At 29.2% G+C, this 24,059-nt stretch overlaps 1 protein-coding gene across 5 annotated transcripts in view; it reads left to right on the top strand.

Annotated features, from left to right (window-relative positions):
• Positions 1–8,719: 8,719 nt before the first annotated feature.
• Positions 8,720–24,059, top strand: part of LOC136988879 (MAP7 domain-containing protein 2-like) — a 32,442-nt gene continuing 17,102 nt past the window's right edge. For 3 of the 5 annotated variants that reach the window (XR_010882828.1, XM_067286878.1, XM_067286877.1), the window contains exons 1-4: positions 8,720–8,857; positions 18,649–18,724; positions 19,966–20,080; positions 20,153–20,212. Coding sequence is in view for 4 of the 5 variants with exons in the window: in XM_067286878.1 (XP_067142979.1) it covers positions 8,764–8,857; positions 18,649–18,724; positions 19,966–20,080; positions 20,153–20,212 (345 nt within the window). In the remaining variant the exon portion in view is untranslated. Of the gene's footprint in view, positions 8,858–11,075; positions 11,213–13,109; positions 13,372–18,648; positions 18,725–19,965; positions 20,081–20,152; positions 20,213–24,059 lie in introns of those variants that run through there. The other 2 variants (XM_067286879.1, XM_067286880.1) reach the window with 2 other exon arrangements.

Here is a 24,059-nt window from a genome sequence, read left to right as displayed (position 1 = left end):
CGAAAGTTTTATTATAAAAATAAATAAACACATAAAAATTGTAGAAGTGTAAGCAATAATTAAGAATTAAGGTGTTTTCTTTGTGTATACTGAGAATAATTCTTTTATAAACATTGGGCATTTTTCAAATGATTTCGTATTTTCTCTTATAAGTAGAGAAATCTAATCGCAGCTAATACGAATTAATTGGTAATGGATGAGAAAAATTTTTCGCAAAACTCTCTCCGAACTTTCTTAAAAAATCATGTTGCAATTGCAATTTCTAGACGATTTCTATTCGTGACACTAGGTTATATCAGAGACACCGGTGTCATCTCTGGATGATTAGAAATAAAATCAAGTCTATAATTGTTGTTCAATAAAAAAATTAAAACAATGGGATCGGTAATATTTTAAAATTACAGTACTGTACTTCGGAAAAACATTAGGGGATACTATAGATTACTATCTATGGAATTTCGGGACTTTGAGTATATATCTGAACTGAGGGGACTGAGACGAGTTCAACGATACCCTACTTTTGGACCGGAGACGAAAAATAAAAAAGCTATCATACTTTTTTCCAGCGATCGCGCGATGATAGGGAGTCGCGTCGTTCTGTCCGCTAAGTCGGCCTCGCTATCCCGATCGGGAGTCGCGTCGCTTGCCGTTAAAATTGCCTTTAGTAGACGTTTCCCCCCTTTTTTTTACTTTGTTCAATAACTACCGTGAATCAATAAGTAGTGACGTTTAGTACATGGCGGCCTGCCGGCGGCTCCCCTCCGGGAGGTCAGTCTGGAGCACGAACAGTGGGAACGGCCGCAATGTTCGCTGCCATAAGTAACATTAACCGAAATGGCGATCGCGCGATGATCGGAAGTCGCGTCGCTCTCTCCGCTCTCGTATCGCGTGTTAACCCTACTGGAGAAGCGGCCGGATGGCCGAGCGGTCAAGGTTAGCAGCCTGCCGCCCTGGGGGACCCGGGATCGAATCCGGTCGAAAAATCCCCAGGAATTTTTTCGGGGGGTGGTCCGTCCGGATATGTCGATCCCCGTCCCTCACCACCCGGCCGCCCCATTGTGGACATGGCCGAACCCATAATGGGCTTGCTATAAGAGGCCCTCTTAGTGCCCACTGGGCGGAAAGAGTTACAAAAAAAAAAAAAACCCTACTGGAGATGACCGTAGTCCGACGTCATGGTTTGCAGACTTTACCGCAAGATGGCAGTACTAGCAACTATGGTGCCGTCTTCATGAAAGCATTAAAAAAGTGTAGTAAGTGAAAAAGTATGATAACTTTTTTATTTTTCGTCTCCGGTCCAAAAGTAGGGTACCGTTGAACTCGTCTCGGTCCCCTGAGTTCCAATATATAATCAAAGTCCTGAAATTCCATAGGGGATAATCTATAGTACACCTAAACATTAATTTACACGGTCAAGAAAGTTTTTTCAACAGGTCCTGCAGAAACAAGATTTTAGGTGCGATAGAAAATTCTATGCGAAACTCAGCATATTGTTTCGATGCGGAGAAATTGCATTTATTTAATAAAATTGAATGCAGAATAAGATAATCGTCGTCTCTTCTAAAGCGTTTCTAGCAAGTTCTGTCCAGGTTCTGCAACCTTTGTTAGATAACACTAAAATGGCGTGCACATATTGCGACAACAGATTTTGCTTCATTTTTTACTTCCACTCCTTCTGTAAACAATTCGTGATCATCACTGCCACCCCCTCCACATTTGCGCAATTATATGTACCGGTACGATAAATGTCAATTAACAACAGAATATTCCAAAATAAATAAATTAGTTTGTATGCGCAAACAGTTCAATGATCTCTTCCCTATGTCGGTATTCATCAACATTTTCCCTCATCTCGATATCCGCGCAATAAATGCACGCCGCCTAAGGAAATTGAAAAATATAACAGTAATTTAGACTTGATAAACACTAATGTTGTGTGTTTTTTTCTATTAAATTAAAGACACTTGGCAAGTTTTCTATCAGATATTATTCGTTCTCGTTGACAGTAACACATACACAACCTAAAAATAACAGTAATGTTATTTTTAGGTTGTGTATGTGTTTGAGAGAAAGCCATTCCGATCCAGTATAGAAATTACAGTATTTGTATTATCCGGTTTGTGATACTAAGGACCATCAACTGTAAAGAGCCATGTAATGAGCTTTCTATGAGTGCTTGTATCTGTCAAAAAATTTATTAATTTAAGTGCTGTAAATTTCTAATACACCATAAAGTGTAGTTCAAATTCGAGCCAAATCAAAGAACGTAGGAGTACAATGAATCAAAACATAATTTATACAGTTACTATATTTAAACAAAAAATGCACTTATCACAATTTCAAAATTAAAAAATTACGAATTCTGAATTAATGTTAGAACATCAAAGACGTTTCCATTGAAAGAGTACCACTGAACACTTGGAGTTGGTCGTGGGTTTGCGCCTAGCCAGCGGCCCGGCCACTTGGAGTTTACCAGGTTTATTTTTCACGTTTGTAACACCTAAATAAGGCCATTTTCTCGTAAAAGTCTTCCCGTGGATCGTGACCGCGCGACATTCTGACTAACGCAGTCGTTCGGCAAACCTCACAAAATTAACGTAAATAAAACAAAAAAAAAGGGGGAACAGTTGCAGAAGAAACTTAAACACAACAAACAATGTACTAAAACAGTTTAAAAAACGTTACTCCAACACTAGACAAATGTTTCAGAATGCAATGCAGCAATGATAGAAGTGTCGAAGAACAATCCTTATTTTAGTGTAATTCTCTACTGTTAATTTAAAAGTCATCCTGACAAATGGCAATCTTACCATCGTTGAAATGTATTTCTCGACTTTTTCTGGGAGAGTGAGATAGATAAAGATCGTATTCTTCCAAAACTGGAGAGGGTCTTTAATTTAACATTATTAACTGAAATACCTTTAGCCTATCATAAATAGAATAACTATTTGAATGAAAATTACTCATGAAAAGAACGGCATGAATGGTACGATTCTGATCGTAAGAAAGCCACTTATTCAATGAATATTCATTATTTGAGTCTGAAAGTTAATAATTTGATATGCATTTTTACCTTTCATTTATAAAATGAAGTGATTTAAAATAATCGAACTTGTTTTTAAAATAAACATTATTAAATTGTGGGTCTAAAAGGGAGGATATGGACAATCATAAAAATTCTATATGACCAATTTTGAGTGAGTTTGTATACGATGGTTCAATAAAAAATAATATTAATGTTTTTTGTTGGTTTATTTTTCCAATATTGATGTAATACGACATATTGTTTTCTATTTTTGATAAACGTTTTCCGATAAATGATGTTTTCCAAAAAGTGAAATAAAAAAAAAAATACATTTTTCTTGTTATAATGATAATTGGAATCATTCATACAAGAATTTAGCGTGAGCACACATATGAAGTTTCTATTTCTTTTAAAATTTCAAGAAACTGTTTTAGAATAATTATATGTAATCAATGTGTTAAATTATATAGGATAGAATACATGGAATGAGGAACTGCATGGAATGCACTAAGAAAACTGTTTCTGAAATAAATAGAAATAATAAATGTCAATTGAAATGGAGCGAAGAAGATATAAAAACTGTTATACAGTGTATTATGACTAATACTATGTCTCTTAGCACCTGTAATATGTCTTTAAATACCTTCCACATACAGTCTGTAACAGGAAATCGCTGCAATCGAGGAAATCTCACAGGACAGAACAGCTTTTATTCGACAAAAAGGAAGCAGCAGCATTATGTGAGAGATAGCTATGTTAAACATAGTATAGTATTGTTAAGATTTCTGCTTACGTTTATCGGAACTGACTTGCATAAGCGACTTTTATTGTTGGTTAAACTTTACAAAATATCGCCTACTTTGCTTGCTTTTTTCTAGGCTTGGTTGACATATTTTTATGTCATTGGATAATTATAGGTGTGTCAACTAGCATCAGAAACAATGGAAACTCTTGGAAGAGAACATGTAAATAAAAATAAAATATAAAAATCTAGTTTTTCTGATTCCTATTCCTTAGTAAATAATATTATACAATCGCTAATCGAAACCATGAAAAAGAAAAAAAATAGACCTAGGAACGCTCTACTGTGGTCCTGTTCATATGGTGACAATAAAACAGAGTACGAAAAAAGAAGAACGAGAGAAACTAGACGACTAAATAAAAATATATATATATATTATTAAATATATATATATATTAATAATATTATAATATATATAATATATATATTTACAATATATATATATATATATATATATATATATATATATATATATATTTTAGATCGTAAAGATGACAAAGATTCTTCAAATTATTATGCACTGTGCAATGGGTATTACTTTAACCAATCACTAAACTAAAAAGATTGGATTGTTTGTATATAATGTATTATATACAAACAATCCAATCTTTTTAGTTTACACCACGCAGTGCCATGAAAAGTGCTTTGGTGCATTTGACAGAAATACATTTGCATGTTGTCGTCGTGTGTAAGATTTGTGTGCCGTTTTACACATAATTTATTGATTGTTCCTTATAGCTTCACATACCATTAAGCATACTGTTCCATGCAGTCCCACGAGGGATGATTCACGGAAGAGTAGACCGTTATTTAAAACTTTAAATAAAAGTAAAATAAACAAACGAAGGTTATTCATTTTTTAAATTTAAGTAGCCTATACGTTAAGATTATGTTAAAAATAAGAAATATAGTTGTATTTTATGTAGTTTATTAAATAAAAGAAAAAAACTCTTAAATGTTCCGTAATGCTCCGGCTTTACACCCCTACTTTAAATTTAAAGACTCACTTTCTGGAAGAAATTAAATAGACCTACATTTAAAAACTTTATAAATTCTAAAATCGAAATCGATTTTATCAATTGATTCAATTGATCAGCAGTTTTGTCTTAATGTTTTCTCGGAAGCAAATCGTATATCTACTCTCAAATATGACCGGAATCGATTCTCATTCTTAGATCATTGCGCTTCTTTTTTCTCGGATGAACTTCAATATTCTCTGAATGAAAAGAGAGTGTAATGAACTAAAATAAAAAGACATTATTGTTGTATTGGCTTTAGTAACTCGAACGGAAAAAAATGTTTTAAAATAGATTTTACACTCAAGTAACCAAATATGGATATGTTAAACATATTCTAGCATTGTTAAATTAAAAACAAAAAGATCTAGAGAGCGCTATTTAAATACCGCGACTGTCCACGAGTCCACTTTTCTCCCAGTCAATCTCTCCTCTTAGTTCTATCTCCCTTTTCTCATTCTTTCTTCTGCCCTGATAGTCTCGCCTTGCTCATACGTTTCTCGTCGTCTTTGTGTTCCTCTTTCATACGATTTTTAAAGGAAAGGCGTATCTAGCTATCTTTCTGGCTGAAGAGAGGAAAGGTAATAGGTCACAAATTTTTCCAAAAAGGACTACAGGGTGGTAACAGTCCAATAAAAACGACAGCTACGTAAAACTACTAATTAAGCCGTGAGCTCTGACAACAATATAATTTTCTCCGTAAACGTACTTAATGTAACGTCAGTTATATATTATTTAATCATGAAAATCTTAACTGAACTTCAGAACCATTTCTGTCAAAATAAGGACGCTAAAGAATTTGTTATTAAAGCCTATCGTCGGTTTTGTTTTTATGGTTGTAAGTTAAATAAATCTGTAATAAGCTTATTGTAAATCTATATAAAGAACTGCGGCAGGAAAAAATATAAAAGGAATTTTCAAACATTAAACCATTTAGTGCGTGACATTCAATAAAACTACAATTCTACAATTATTATATACCATATTATGAGTAATAAAGCTAGCAATTGTTTGAAGATAATATTTAATGAATGAATTTCTATAGAGAAAATATAATATTTCAAATCTTACTTAATAACAGTGTTTTGTTTGAATTAATCATTGTAATTTTCTTTATAAGTAACGGACAAAAGATAAAATTTTGTTTAAAAATAGAAAAATGAATGAGTTTGTTCGTGCTAAATTAATTATCTATAAGATCTGACCGTGATTTACTATAAAAAATTATAATTAATGGATGTCATTTATCCAATATTGATGTTATTAAGCAATTCTTTAAAAGTAGGTTAATATAATGATAATATATATTTAAAATTCTTGATTTTTATGTGATAATAAGCGGTGTAAAACTTTGTAGTGTATGCTCGAGATCCTACACTCAAAGTTATATACAAATGTCGTGTCCTTAGAAACGGTTCTTGCTTTAGCAACTGCAATTGTTAAGGCACTCGTAAATGTGAATCTGCTTATGTATAGGCGCCTATACTTTTAGTCATTTTATTGATATTTATGTAAGTAATAACATCAGTATTTATAATTTGATTGCTTGATATATTATTCAATAGAAGTTTATAGTTTGAAATTTTCAATAACTTATATAAAGTATATATTTAATATTAATTATGTATTGTTATGATGTATGCTTGTTAGATATTTTTATGACGTTAATCAATAAGTCAAATCACATTTTCTCAAACGGTAATTTTATTACACAATTTCTATAATTTTAAAATATATATATATATATAATAATAAATAATAATAATAAATATTTTAACTTTAAAAATATATTAAATTATATTTTTCATAATCAGAGCGTTTCTATAGGATTTAATTTTTAATTATAATATTTTCTAATAAATGAGATTTTTTAAATTTATTTGATGAAAGTTTAAATAAAACACAACTTCGGGTGTATTTTTTTCGAATTATTCTGTTATATGTTCAATTCTTAAATAAATTTACAGACGAATCATTATTTTCTGCCCTATAATTCTTTATTGGACCTACTTACAGAGAACAACAAAGAAAATTTCTTATAAAAATGTAAAATATTTTAAATTAAAAACGTTTTAAAATTAAATTTAATAAAATATGTTTTATTACAATTCACAAAGTTAAAAGATAGTTATGATTTATCTATTTATTATAAATATTTATATATTTTATGTGGCCAACTCTGAAGTTAAATTTCAATTAATATAAAAAAGAAGTACAATTTATTAATCGTATGTTTTCATTCTATGTCTTTTCTACCCAATGAATATGATTTAAAAAAAAACCCTTTTATGAGTTTTTAAATTATACCCATTATGGGTTCGACCGAGCCTACAATGAGGGCGACCGGATGATGAGGGATGGTGCCTTATATATCTGGGACAAACCGCCCGTGAAAAATTCTTGGAAAATTGCTCGCCCGAAATCGATTTCGGACCCTTCAGAGCGGTAGATTGACTCCTTAAATGAAAGAGACTATAATAATAATATACTTCTGCTATAAATATTGTTATTAATAATGTTGAATGGAATCATAATTTATTAATAACGTCTCTACTTGAATCTGTAAAAATCAAAGCTGTAATGAAAAAAATAAAAACTTTTCTATTCTAAATCAATTCCTATCAATATTTTTCTAAACTTTCTTTTAAAAATTATAGGAAAAACAATATATAAAATCACAATATGCTAAAGTCGAAATATTGTTATTAAAAATCAAGAAAATAAAACAATTTTTGAGTGTTTTATTTCCTGCTAAAAGACTATAAATATATAAAATTTCAAGAACTTTTCCATAGTTCGATTATTGATTTATCAACTTTCATTATTTCTTTAAGTGCAATCCTACAATTCTATTTCCTAGTTCTTGACATTTCTGAGAAATGGGGAAAAGAAAACATCAGCTCCTGTAAATGTATATTTCCTGCGAAGCTAGCAATTACAGCAAGAAAATCAACCTATATCCAGATTATTTTTCGAAAAATTAATATAATAAAAAATTATTTTGTACAATAACAAAAATATATATTAATATAAAAAACTTAACGCAGAATAATTTATTAAATAATCTTTAAAATTAAAAAAAATAAAATCATAATTTATTAAAATGCTAACGATCATTTTTTAAACATGTATTATTTAATAAAAATGATCATTTCTAAATAAAATACAGTAAAACCTGTGTAAAACGTAAGGATTGTTTCCATTTAGTACAAGTTTTCGGTTTATTCAGGTTCCGTTTTAGACAGATTTCGCTGTATTATAAAAGAACGACAAAAAAAAAAATCACAGAATTCGTTTAAATTTTACTATTTTTTTAAATATAGGTTAGTCATTTAAACACTGTTTATTTTTCCTTGTACTCTATACATTATACATTCGTACAGTCTCTTATCGTTTGATATTGTTGACTTATAAGAAACACGCAAAAGAGGTGAATGAACTTCAGAGAATTTTTCATATTGCAAAAATTAAAATGAGTTTTGAGTATATATTAACTGGATATAAAGTAAGTAGGATAGTAGGCATTTTAAGAAAAAAAGATCCCAAACTTTGATTAAAAAAATCCCCGTTATAACAACGTTTCGTTAAATATTCTATCTTACTTTTAAACCTAATTAATGTAGTTAAATCTCATTTCTATATAAAAGTAAAGCGTGCATTTCCTGCATTATTAAATTATTTAATAAAACAATACGAATAAGCGTTATTATATTTTATGAAAGCTTTTACAGACACATAAAAATCGACATAACACGAATTGGAAACATCAATTATTATAAAAGATCTACCAAATGACATATTAAACAACGTTTCCTATTGGTTATTTCATTTGTGTAATCACTGATTGTTATCTAATTTTAAAGTTTTTATTTTCAGTGCTTCTCCTGCTGGATGCTGTACTAGGAATAGCATCAATAGTCATGGAAACTGATACAGAATGGAATGCTAGATATAAAGGTTTTGCAGAAAATCATTTTATGAAACCCAGAATTCGTAATCCTATTGATTTTCAAGGTTTGTATTTAATATATATTTATTCCTATAGTTTAATATTAGCAATTAGAAACTGTAAATTCTTTTAAAATAATGTAAAAAATTATACAGTCAAACTTCTGAGCGATGACCATTGTCAGGAACATAAAAAAAAACTGTCCTCTGTTTAGAGGTGGCCGTTCGACTGTATAAAAGTTTAAACTTTTGCGACTTTAAAGTTATTACTATGCACAGAAGTTATACCATTTCTCTACATATTAATAAAATAAACAGCTCCTAAATTAGAAGAAATTCTTGTCGAATAAATAGAAAATAATAATAATAAAATTCACATATTTTACTATTAATTTAAATTATTTTGAATGTCGTTACAACAGTTTTAATTATAAAAATATTTTATACAATATAATATTAATTTTAGACAACGTTTACTAATAAATTATTACATAAAATAAATTCTAAAGTAAGAACGATATTGTTAGTATTAATGCACCGTCTGATGTTCTATATTCATAGCAATTATCGTTGATTTCGATTTCTAATATCGCGTATCGATTATACTAAAATAATCTTATAAAACACGGAGAATTAAATCGGTCTTTGAACTCTGTTTGTCAATTACATTGTCACGCTAAATATTATTCACAAATAAAGCAACAATCTACCCGGAAGTTCATAAAAGAGGTCACCAGTACTCCTCAGTCACTTTCGAAATGACTTATGAGAATTCGCTGAATAGAATGCCTTTCTATCAGTTAATTTATACGTGTTTATATTAATATACAGTTCACTGGATATTACTTACAATATATTGATTATATTCTTTGAATCTCACATTTACAAGAACCACAAATCATTGTTATAAATCATTAATTTTGTCAATTTCTTATATATAGAAGGGGGAAAAAAAGCTTTTATTTCTTTATCAAATTATGTTATTTAAAAAATAAAATAAAATTTTCAACGATGTTTTCTTATTTTAATATACTGAAAGTTTGGTTTGATGGGATACGACAACTCAATACATGGGCGATCTGCCAAGAGGGAGGACTTTCTATGGGAAACTGGCCGCTATTTAGGTGTTTAACGTGAAGAAAACCCAAAAATTCTAATTGAACCCACCAGCAACTGAGTTATCAGTGTTCAATGAATATATCAAAGCTTCAAAATATTTAAATTTAAACCTTTAAATTTTGTATCATTGAGACATTTTATTAGAATATATTATGTAACGACTTTAAATTATTTAGGGACCATCCATTTAAAGTATTTAGGGACCGATGAGTACAGTTTAAGTACATTATTGTATACGATGAGGAGCGAGGAAGTCGAAGTATTGTCTGTCTAACGTGAACTTTTTAACGGTGCCATACAACTTTGTTCTAATTATTTACTAGTCGTGTGAATAAACTATCAATTAGAAAATATTTCAATGTGAAGGGGTCCATAAACTATTGTACACATAATTAAAAGGGAGGCGTTTGCCAGAAGTACAGTACATCGCCGTACAACGGAGAGGGAGGTCAAAAGTGGCTTAAACACGATACACATTAATGAACGACTCTTAATATGTAAAAATAATTAATATATAAATAAAAATATAAAATTTCATATATTTTTATTTTGAAATTATTAAAAAGAACTTTAAATTTATTAAAATTTTATATGCACAAAGTTAATTTTTATACATTTTAGAACCTTAACTCGTCTGTATAGAAATAAAAAGCACGACACGCATCGATTCATGTTTTGTGTGGCAATTTTATTGTTGCTAGGAAATTGTTTATAACAAAATGACATCAGATTTATTGTTCTATATTAGTAATAAAGTATAATTAATTACATCATATAAACGATATTAATCTGAAATTAAACTTTTTAGTGAATTTATTAATATATTTAAACAAGAACACATTACTTTTACGATATTTAACGTTGTATATTTACAGTTCTTAGTTTTTTTTTTTTCCAGTATGTACGCGCTGTTCGCTCGATACTAAAAATAAAGTTATCACTCTCATAAGTTATATGAAAAATTTAGTAAATTCATTAATATTTAACTAAAGTGAGAAGTTTTCATTATATTAATAACGCATTGTCACTTATATCGTTGTTATTTGAACACACAAAAAAAAATTCACATTGTTGTCATTATGCATGGCGTGATGAATACGCAGTTCAGAATCACAACATATCGGTGACGTCACATTTCTAAAGTAGTTCTACCACTAGAGGGATAAGACGTGATGTTTATGGCACACGTGCTCTTTCTCAGGTAGATTTGTTTGTTTGCTCGAAATCGAATGTCACTCGATTTGACTTCCGTAAGCAGGTAAGACATGGATGATGATGATAGACCTGATTCTACTCAATCAGGTAAGCGCAATCATTTTTATTACACTAACAGTAGACTTCGAAGCGACTCTTTACCATTTAAAAGTGGAAATGATTCCATTTATTTAAAATTAATTTAAATTGAGTAACTTTAATTACAGAAATTCAATGAAATTATAAGATTTCACTTCAAAATTTCATATAAAAAATGAAATTCATATTTGAATTTCCGTATGATAATTGTTTGAAGATAGATTCGTTTCCATAGAAATGATTTTGTAAGCATTTTTTTTTTCCTACAGTTAAAATAATTGATATTTCTGTTTATTTATTTATTTTTATAGATTACTCAAGAAGAAATTTCAATAAAAAATATATATTTTTTAGTTTCTGGAATTATTAAAGTTTAAAATTTTATATGACAAATTTAAGTTACGTAACTCAAATATGCCTAAATATTTGAATAAATATAATTTATATCTATTAAATCAGCTTCGTTATTCAAACCTTACACTTAAAATCTTCATAAAAGTTTAATAAATTTGAAGAAAATTCATTAAAAGTACGAGAAAAAGTTCTAGTTTTATGAATGGAATTCGTTTTGATTGAAAAACAATGTTAACGTGTTAATTTATTTATTAAAATGAATTTAGAAAGTTAATAAATTTTTAGTAAATAATAATAACAACAGAAATTTAAGAATTTCTATCTCATTCGATCGTAATTTCTACTCGTGAATCATGAATTATTCATGATTATTGAGCCTAAGTCACAAGATCTATTAACCTATTTTAATTTTTCTAATTATGAAATTTTAAGTTAGTAATAGCTATAATTTCCATTATTTTTCTATTAATATTACAATTTTAAATAAATGTATAGGCCTAACTTTTATTTGAGAAGTGTGACAATATTTAGAAAACCTAAAAATAGCTTCACAAACTAATTATTTTAATCAGAACAGTTAAATTTATTGTATTATAATTAAAATTAAGCATCCTTAATATTTATATAAGTGTGTGTTTAATGTTATTAATGAATTAATAATAATTAAATACAGATATTTCCAACTGTAAATAAATTGTTAACATTGCTACTTCATTTAATTATATTTTTATATTAATTAAAATAGATATCGAGGCAAGTTATTTCGAATCATTAACGACAATAATTTATCATTGATTATCGAATTATTTTTAAAAAATCAATAGCGCTTTTTAATACTTTTATAATAAATTAAATCAAATATAGTCAAACCGCCATTTTTTAAAATGGCGGTTATTTATGTTTTTCTTAACAAAGTTGCATAGAAAAGAACCTCCTAACAACGGCCATTTTTAAATATTTCCTTCAGAGGTTTGACTGTAGAAGTTTGATTTATTTTCATAATGCATTTAATATTCGTAATTCATACAAAATTACTTTCCATTTCGTCTATTAATCTTTCATATTGTGATTACAATAAAAACACTTTAGCATACGAATTCTAAGAACCGCTCTATCTGTAGGAATATTTTATGTAGATTAATTAAGAAACTACTAAGATTAAGTTTCATAGATACGAGATATTTGATGATAAAAATGATTTTTAAGTAAAAACATTTGAAATTGTAACATTGCACGCATTCTCAAAGTGTAGATAAATTCTGTATTTAATATTTTCTGTTTTAGTATTATTATTATTTTTTATTTTACTTAATGTAAAGAAACCACACGAAAAACTTCTACATTTAACACTTGAATTTCCATCAGTTAGAAGAAAAATTAATTCGAAATTAATAATTGATGATTAAGCTTAATAAAAAAATTATTATTTATTCTTTTTATTGTACTTTTTATTTTATGTTTATTCTAGAATTAATGTTGAATGACTCTATTAAGATTATAAAGATACATTGAAGCATCTTTATTTGCATAAATTAATATCTAATCAGCTGAAAAGATTATTTTCATGTAAAATTAATTTTTTGAAATTTATTCAAATAACATAATTAGGATTTTGTAATTTCGTTATTAAATTTTTATACATTATTCCACATATTTTAATATAAAATCAGAAGGTCCTTAACCTTTTGTCCTGTGAATCCTTTTGGTAGTGTGACGAAACCTATGAATTGCTCTTAGAATAATGTTTTTAAACTAAGAAAATCATACCATACACAGGATTACAAAAGAAAACAATTCTGTATATTGAATTACAGTTATTAAAACCTTAAAAAAGACTTTATTACGTAGCAATTTACTATATGTGTTATGTTATTAACACATTACTTTTCTCTAAATAATGTTACTTAATCTAATACAGGGATTCCTTACTGGAGGATCTACAAACAGATTTCAGAAAGTCCATCAAACTATCGTCGCTAAATCATTATTACTATAGAAAATAAAACCAAATAGATTCTAACATAACCGAAAAATATGATTTATATTTATTTTTTAGTATTTAATTCTGCTGAAATTAGGAATACAAAAATTGAATTTTGTGAAAACAAATGTTTATACAAAAGAAATGAGAAAAATAAATGGATTCTTGAAAATAGAGTAATTAATTATATTGATCTGAATTTAAATGGAATTCTGTTGCATGTAACGAATAATATCAGTGTCAATCTATGTGAGATAAGGGAGAAAAAATTTTAAAGTATTATTTTTGTTTTTTTACTGTCAAATTAGTATGCAAATAATAGCTAAATATACTTGTTTTGTTTTTGTACTGTTAGGTAAGTAATTTCAATTAGGCTTGTATAAAAAATGAAGGGAACCCACGATGGGCACTACCAAAATGCCCTTTTAGTGCCCACAGGGGAGGGGGAAAGAGTAAAAGAAAAAACAACACGCAGAAGTATTTGTAAACTTTAAACTGTAGTTAAATAATTTTAATTAATGGTTCGAAATATAAATGCCCACAATTTAAGAAAATAAAACGGTTTTTTCTGATCGCTATTGTTGATTTATAAATTAGAATAAATTTGATCTTGATAAAGTAAATCTGTAGTTTTATTCCAATGATTCTAAAGGTGAATATAAATTTATTAATTAATATAATCTTTAAATTATGTAGAACAGTTTAATAATAATAATAATAATAATAACTGAAGAAAGTTGGCGCTGAATTGAAAAGACAATATAAAACTTCCTCAGAAATGTATATACAGTTTATATTAATATTATTGTTGTTCGGTATTTAAATATATAGTATGTGAATCTGTCGGATTGAAAATATAAAATGGAGTGGAATGATGGGATGAGAGAAGTGACATGTGGGCGATCTGACAAAAGGGATTGCCTGCCCGGAGGACTTTCTATGGGAAACTGGCCCATAGAAAGTCCTCCGGGTATTAAACACGTGAAGATAACTCGTATAACTCCGTTGCCATTTTTAGAGCAGGAAGATGAAGAGCATACAGAACTAAATCTTTGATGCAATCGTCAATTCCTCTACATCTGTAATCGCATCTGTAATTAAAATAACAACATTGCATTTTGTTTTTAACTTCCGAAATTTGTTAGAAAACGTTCATAATGTGCACATTAAGGAGACAACAGCGTCAAATTATAAAACACATAAAAAAAAAGATTATTCCGAAACTAATGAATCTATTATGTTTTTCAACTAGGTCAGCATTCTACAAACTTTTTTTAATGGCGATTCCCTTTTTTTAGATAAAATTTACGACCTCAATAATTTTTAGTAGGTTTTAGTTTTAATTATTCAATAGAAGCACATTAAGAGGCTTGGTTAACTAACTTTTTTCTGTTTTTATATCATATTTTACTATTTTTGAAAGTTTTTGAGTATTACTGATATATTCCACATCATCATAATTCTCAAAATCTTATTCATATACTGTACACGTGTATTCATGACATAATTTCATACATCTTTTAACAAATGGACGATACCATAGTACGATTTATTCTCTGTTTAGTAGGATATATCAATCAAAGGAATTTTTCATTAGTGAAAAATATACAGCATTTATTTTTGTCTAATACGCCTATATTGATAATTAAATCTATTAGGAATATATTTCAATAACGGATGAAGATAAATTGCACTTGCAAAGACCTAAGAAAGCGCAACGATCAGTAATTAGAATACATCATTGTTTGGCCAGACCCAAATGTCCCGTCTATAGTGAAAGTGTGTTTCTTTTTTACTCGTAATATATCTTCATCAATAAACTTTTTTTTTCTTTTTGGAAACAAAAACAATAGATGAAACCAGGACAGAACGGAACTCTATATTTTTGGTCAGTGGTTGGTACAAACTAGTGAGAACTTACAAAACGTCATAGCAGATCATAGCGTGTCGAGGTCACTGTGAGTTGGCAATCGCGTATCGAAAGGATTAAAAAAGGGGAGGAGGAAGAAGAAATATAATAAATATAGTCTAACGCTGCTCCGTGGTACAGTAATAGAATCTTGTTTGTTATGGACACCAAAAGCAAAGACTCCTCATTTAGAAAGATAATATCATTCTCCAGAGATTGTCTTCGTACAATATTACCATGCACTTTTTCTTATAACGTTACTATTAATATTTCTAGCTTGCTAAAGTATGTATTTATTATTGAAACCCTGTGTTTACTAGGAGAGTTCGTGATTTACTGTCTTTTACTGCTGATTCACACCGTCTTTGCATTTCTTGCATGTGAGGACAAGAAAGTTCGTGCGAAAGTTTCTTGCACGTGAGGACTTTCTTGTGTACTCACGCAACAAATGAAAAATTGTGAAATTCCCTTTAGTTGTTTCTTAATATCTATCTTACTATTACTAAGTTGGTTAGAGGAATAATCGAATAATGCATACCGGAAATATCGGAAACGAGATATATCCAGAATAAATTCCAAAAAAAAAAGAGATATATTCGAATAAAAAAATCATTTTCATTGGAAAAATTTTAAGTAAAAAAGTCAACTACCGTAAACAAAACTTATTTTATTGATTAACACTTTTCCTAATCAATAGAATAAGTATTGAGTTTTATGATGAAACGATTGGATTGTGTATTGGATCTTATTGTATCTTAGCTATCAAGTACTTTATTTTACGCTGGGCAAGGTGTGTTTCTTATTGGTTCATTCATATACTGTACAGTATGCATCGCATATCAGATAAATTACGAAACGACTGAACTCTTTGTTAATACAGAATATATAGTTTGTTCCTTCCTTTCTTCATTCTTCATACATGTTGATAAACAGGTGGTGAAAAATATATTTTATATGCACCACTTTTATCTAGAAGCAGTAAGAAAACTGACTTCTAAGTAAATTTAATACTAAATAAAATATCTTTTTAATTACGCATTAATTTTTTTAAAATCTTGAAACCTAAAACTGTTTTCTAGTAATAAAGATACTTATTAATTATCACACGTTATCTATTTTATTAATATTAGACTATATTGATTTTTCTATTGATTTGACAGTTGATTAATGTATGATGGACACACTTCATCACAGACTAATATAATCTATATTATGTTTGATGAAATACTTAACATGATGTTTTTGACACTGATTAATAGAATTTTATGAAATAGACTGACTAATAGAATGATATTTTTTATAAAAATGCCAAATTTTGTAGCAAATCTTATTATATATAAAAGTTGTATGTGTAGTTTTTTTATATGTGGGGTTAAACATATTTTCAGCATTGATTAGGTTTGGTAGTTAGATTATAGATTCCAGCAGACACAAATGCACCGGGATATTATGACGAATATATTACTGATTATGACAGGCACACATTCCTCTGCTAACTGCAACCAGCGCATGCAAAGAATGCCGCACAGCGATTTGAGTGGTGCAACATAATGTTAAATTTAAAGCAGGAAAAATCACAACACCTTTGGCACATTTTATAGACCGTCGAAGCACTTTCTCCTGCAATGAACTGTATAATCATAACAATGCGTACTAGTGATCAGAGCGTGTCCCACGGCGCACGATACCAAGTGTGTTTTACCCTGAACGTCTGGTGTGAAATTTGGGTACTTAGTCCTTAGCTTCTTAGTCTCGTATTCATTGATGGCATCTTAAATAGTGACCAATATCTGGACATCGTAAACATAACCATGGACAAATGGCTTGTTGATTTACCATTGACGAAACTGTAGCAGGTTTGGAATCAACACGATGGCCGCCACCTCATTTTCGAGAGACTTTGTCAGTGGCCCGCAGAGTGGTTTGGCAAATGCTGGAGAGAACTACACGGTCTCGTTCATGGCCATCACATTCCCCAGACTTGACCCCTCTGGATTTTTTTTTTTCTACGGTGCACCTGAAAGCATCGGTATATGATGCGTACTCAACACTGCAGCGTGATGTTGGCGAACTGAAGAGCTGTATACGAGAGGTCTTTGAAACGGTGACACCAGGAATGCCGCCTGCCATCCATAATGTCACGCTCGACCTTCTACATCAGTAGTTCTCAACTTTATGAGGCCGCAAAACACCATTCATATACTTTTTATTACACGGAGCATTAACATCAATATATTCAAAAATTGATAAGCAATTCCATATTACTGTTCTCAAGAAACAACAAAGCAATAAACTAATAAACTTTAACGTATTGTATAAAATAGAAACACAGAATTGTCTACGAATATGGTAATTGTATTTACAGCCAGATATTATTTGTATGTTGTGCTAAATCGTCTTAAATTGATTTCCTTCAGTTATTTTATTGCTGGAACAAGTCTGCACTCATGCGTACACTCATGCAATGGTAAAAAAATATTTTTTACCCCTGGCTGGAATGGGTAAGTATACCTAGTATACAAGTTACATTTTAAAAAAATCAGTGCATTCTTACACTACTAACGTATTTTATATAAATTAAATATTGTTTTCTTTAGATTTTGTTAGTATTAGAGCATATTTCTCAATGAGTTTGTGAGTATAATTTATATGTTTTTAAATCTCCTCTTTCAACTTTCCAACAAATTTCCTCTTTCTACGGCTTCCTCAACTTCTTTATCCAACTTTTTACCATTTTTATCGAGGTTTTACCATTTATACTAATTAAATTTTTCAATAAATTTATTAAATTTTATAAAATTAAAATTTCTAAAATTCCAGTTATAAGTTATATAATATTGAAACTTTACCAACTTCAAAAAGAAAACTTTCGTCATGTTACTTTACTTTTAACAGCGGGTCATTGATATTTTATCAATAGTATTCACTAAAACATCTGTCTTTTGTAATGGGGCGTTTGTTGACGAATGGTTGCTAAGTAATTACGAAACGGAGAAAAATATAGGAAAATCAATGGGGCGGAATAAGAAAAGTAGCAGATATATTTTTGAGTTGTGGCAATCTGACAGATTGTTACGGAGTGTTACAATAGCTGACGGTGCATTAAGACACTAACTTACAGATTTTTAAATATAAGTTCCTATGGTAATAAATTCTTTCATGTTAAGATTTTGATTATATAACAAAATATTATTTGTTTAGCTTCTAGCTTGAAAACTATTAGGTTACCTCCACCTGAACCAGTTGAAAAAGTGTTTGTTCATCAACTTAATTTAACGTAAGTATTGAATTCTTGAATGCCTATTATAGTCCAAAACTTGTTAGAGTTAAGTTATTCTATAAATATTAAATAAAAAGTAGATATCAACTATTAAATTAGCTAAAGTTTAAGGATTAAAAGTTTTAATTTACATAAGATTTTTAGAATTTACGAAAATGAGTCAAAATGAAACATTAAAGATGAGAAATAATGCATTGAATTAATTTTTTCTCGCATTATTGCCCAATTTTGTTTTTGTTTTTTTATGGACTGAACTGATCGGAAGTAAAATCAATCGCTATGTATGAGAAACGTGAGCTGATTTTTGAATTAAATTACCTGTGAGAAGTCAATATGATTCTCATTACACAGTAGAATAATTTTTTACTGTGCTATTATCTAGTCAATGAAAACAAATATTCAAGAATATTGTTCGTGACATTTGTCATCATTTATTGTTACGTATTCCACTTAGTACTGATTTATATAAAATTATTAGTTTTTTGTGATATGTATAAAAGATCTATATTATATAATAAAACTTTATAATTTCTTATTTTGAGAATAAAATGAAAATGCTTCAGTATTTGTTGTGGCAAGAAGTGTGACAACTTTTCTCAACGAGTATACGAATGGAAGATGATGCTCCATTCCTACAAACATATGAAAAATAAGATATTTTAGCATTCTCAAGTAATCTCTTAGAACATTTTCTAATACTAATTAAAGTCTATAAGAAAAAGTTAAGAAATGTTCTGACCTTTCGAGAATCATTTCAAACCAACAATCAAAAAAAAAAAAAAAAAATATGCGTTGCTCAGCTGAGTTCCACAAGACAATCTGCCATTCCATACTGCACTGAGAGTTCGTCTATTGAATGATTCAATTATATAATTAATAAAAATTAATTTATTCTCGACAATGTAAGACATTCTACCTATTTATTATGAAATAGAATATTGGTAGACACTAAAAACATTAATTGAACTGAATGAAGAATATGTTAGAAGCTTGCTCTATGCAATTTAAGATCATGAAAGAGCTGAACTTTTTTAAAAGTACAAATAAAGAAAAGTTTGGTTTATAACTGTTTTAATATTAATTTATTTAATGAATGCTTAATCTAAATGAAAATAATTAGAAAATGATGTTTAATAATTTGATACTTCGGAAATGTTTGAAACTTTTCGAAGTTCTCATTTGACTCGATTTCGTGTTTATTTAACTTGATCCATGATAAAATATATTTGTTTTAACAGTTCCGGAGATGTTCGTAAGAGAGAAAAAGAGAAAAAAATGGTGGAAGAGGAGAAGGAAAAATTGAAATCTCAGAGAGAAATTTTACAAAGACAGAAAGAAGAGGAGAAGAAACGAGTAAATTAATAATGAACTATTGTAAAACTTAATCATAAAAGAAGTAATATTAATTATTAAAATTATTTTTAGGATATGGAAATGTTAAGAAGTTTTAATCCATGGGGAAAACCTGGAGCGGGTGCTCCGCCGGTATGTAATTTCTGTGTTATAGAATTAAACCTAATTTAATAATTTAGTTATGAATTTGACATTAATTCTAAATAAAGATGATGCTAATTTCTTCAACATTAATAACTTTAATACTTTTATCCTAAAAATAAAATAGAGCAAATTAAATAAGTACCGTTTCTTAAAGTTGTTCCTTACTATTTCTTTAGTTTATGATTTATTTTAATTTAACATTTTAATTAGAGTGTATATTATTATATATCTCACTAAATGCACTTTATATTAATTTTGTTATATCTTGCTATAAACTAGCTAAGGTTTTCGGCTTCGCACGGGAAAATGATATACAGTCAAACCTGTTTTTATGCGCTCTTTTTATGTGCGATTTTTATTTGTGCGATTTTTTAATGCGAATTTTTAATTTGTGCGGTATAGTTGGCGACTAGTCTCGTGCGATTCGTCATGTCTTACGTTGACTTATTATAGCTAAATAAACTTATTATAGCATAAATGCACTTATTATAGTAATATTATTGCATGAATATGCGAAAAATGAAATAATTTACTTTTTAAGTCAACAAAACACCACCTGGACAAAAATATGTAAAACAGACGATAGACCAGACGATGCAGTCAAGTGCTGACATCTGTTGTTAATAAATTCTATTTCGTACGGTTTTGAGTTATTTTCTATGTGAGACTTTTTTTATGCGGTCCCTGTTGACCGCATTAAAAAAATATTTTTTAATTGTGTCGCGAAAACTATTATTTACAGCCATTCGTGAAGTTTCGTGAGATTTTTTTAATGCGTTTTTTTTAATGCGGTCCCTATCCCCCGCATAAAAACAGGTTTGACTGTATTAAGTAAAGGTTAATATACTCGTATAAAAATGTATATACAGAAAAAGAATATGAACTTATTTTATTAATTACATATAAGTTATACATAAACAGTACAATACACTACACATTTCAGAAACAAAAATAAAATACTTTGTTAGTCAAAAGGTTGAGACCCTAGCATTACATAATATTTCTGAAAACACCCCCCATATTGTAATGATTATCTGCATATCCATAAACCCATATCTGTGTTGATGATCCCTCTTAATTTAGAACAAACATTCTTATTTAGCAACTGAACTGAAGACAAACTGTAGGTTTTTATCATCATAATTTTGATATTGGTAGTAAGACAGAATATTAATAATAAATATCAGTTCTTATTATTTGATTACACTTAGGATGGTACGAAGTTTAACTAATATATAACATAGTATAATACATTCGACCAAAAACAATTTTATATTGAGATTTACTCTAAATACATTCTATATCCTGAGAACATGATACTCAGACAGACAGACAGACAGACAGACAGACAGACAGACGTGGGTGGAATGTAGCCAAAACTCATCACTTCCCAAACGCATCATACCAGTTCTATTTTAAAATACTGTGCATTAATCGTTATTTCCTCTACGTTTCCGGTCAATTCTTAAATACAGTGGCTACTGATGACGTCACTGTAACTCGTCGATTACAGTGACGTCACTGATGACGTCACTGTAATCGACGGTTACGATAGTCCTCTTCTTCGGTTACGATAGTCCTCGGTTACGAATAATAACCACTTCTTCGATTACGATAGTCCTCTTTTTGTCTGTAGTGTGCTTGTTAAAAGGAAATTCGGTTTTTTGATTTAATCTTTTCGTTGTTTTTGTAAACGCTTTGAACATAGCTACTGTAAAATATTTTAATTATTGATATACAGTGCAGTATAGTTAGATGTATTTATAAGAAATACATTCATAATACAACATGGTCATTAGGCGCTTCTAAAGATTATGAAGCTGCTTACTTCACAAAATGGTGTCTTATCCGAAATCGTGTCTCAAATCGCACTAGTAAGATCTGAGATACTTGATTGGTGACAAAGACTTTCTTATTGTTATTTTACGGTTTATTCTTTAGTGAGCGATAACAGAAAGTATGAAGAATGGAGGTGTAAAAATATGTATTGCTCTATTATGAAATATTCGGTCTAACGATTATAAATGTACGAAAATTGACATATAAAGTTCAATGTTTATTGTTTCGCAGTTATTATTACTCTGAACATTAAATAAAATAAATGTTTAATGAATAGTACAAATTAATTACTGGAAAATTAATTTCCCTATGTGCTTAAATATGAGTGCGATTTTGAAACCTTTTGTGAGATTTAGTAGTTGCCGAAATGGAACCGTTTGCACAAATTATGTGAAATGAAAAATCTAAAAAGAAATATATATATGTGGTATATAGGCCTAAATGGTAGAACAAATGTTTCTAATTGATAGAATAATTGAATTGGCATCGTTATGCCATTTAAGGATTTTATATATACAGTAGTTTTGTAAAAACTGGTGGATTTGGGCTACTTTCCCCTATACTAGAGATGGACAATCCTTGGCTCGCGTGTCAAACGTGACAGGCCAACGACTTTTCTGGCACGCAACTCGAAAGTCACTTTAAGGAATACATATCCAACATCTTCACCGAATTGTATATTTTAAATTAATATAATACAATTTTATTGAGTAGAGCGATATTAAATAAATAAATAAATATATATATATATATATATATATATATATAAACTCTATCAACTGTTTTACTAATAACAGGTAATAAGAAAAGAAAACAAACATCCTATTTCCATCCTATCTCAGTGATATAATGACTTACAAGCAGGCTTACGGAAATTCTAGCTTTCCCATAGCATCGTCTAGCGGCTAGACTCTAGTCTTTAGATCAAGTAGACCCAATAATATGGGGTACACGACAACTGAGCGATTCGCGATGGGCGATGGTTAACTGGACGACAGAAACTTAATTTTTGCACGCTTAACAAGCACATGATTTGGCGGATATTATTTATTTATCTGTAAATATTTATAAAATATATATAAATATAAGTATGATTAAGACTTACGAATTACGCGTTACGAGTTATTTCTAATTTAGATAAAGAGAATGTTTCGGAATTACGTACTGTTGCATCGTTAATGCATATTGCATATTGCATTGTATCGTATTGTAGGCCTATGTCTGAAGCGGTTAACAAAGCACATACTTTTTTAAAAATTTATATTGTATTTAATATATAATGCAATTGTTATCTTTATTTTTACGTATATTTGTTAATTTTTGGGGGTAGATATCGACTGTCCTTCCAGACTCTTCTATTTACCTTCTTTTAATAAATAAGTAAATCTGGTATGTAATCTGTATAAATATGTTTGTTAATTACAAAATCGTTCTTTTAACTCGTCTTTTAAAAAAATATTATTTAAATTTACCGGGTATTTCGAACGAATGGTGATTTTTATGCCCAGTTAGCGGTAGCCCAGTTGACGGTGTCCCATAATATTTTCTCAAAAATTTCGGTTGATTGTACTTCCGTTAAATGTAAAATTATTATAAATGAATGTAAACGTTAATAACGTTAATATACCATAAATTTATAATGTCCCTGACAAACATCTCGTAAAATATACGTCCAATTAAAAAAGTGCCATGATAAAACTTATTTATTTTTAAAGGGTCTTCTCGTTTTTATGAAAATTAAACCTCTTCTTCCTTGTAGGCTTAGTTTGGTTTGATGGGATACAGCAACGCAACACATGGCCGATCTGACAAAAATTAATGCCTCCCGGGAGTACTTACTATGGAAAACTGGCTCTAATTACTCCACTTAAAAGTTTACTATTATATCCTATAAGGGGGTTAGGAGTGATATAATGTTTATGAAATTGAAAAGGCCCCTCGAAAATAAATAACTTTTATCCTGAACACTTCTTATACTATAATTTGACGCATATTT

This window comes from Centruroides vittatus, unplaced genomic scaffold (assembly GCF_030686945.1).
Source record: "Centruroides vittatus isolate TY-2023 unplaced genomic scaffold, ASM3068694v2 scaffold_386, whole genome shotgun sequence".
NCBI lineage: Eukaryota > Metazoa > Arthropoda > Arachnida > Scorpiones > Buthidae > Centruroides > Centruroides vittatus.
This window is presented reverse-complemented; position numbering and strand designations above follow the sequence as displayed.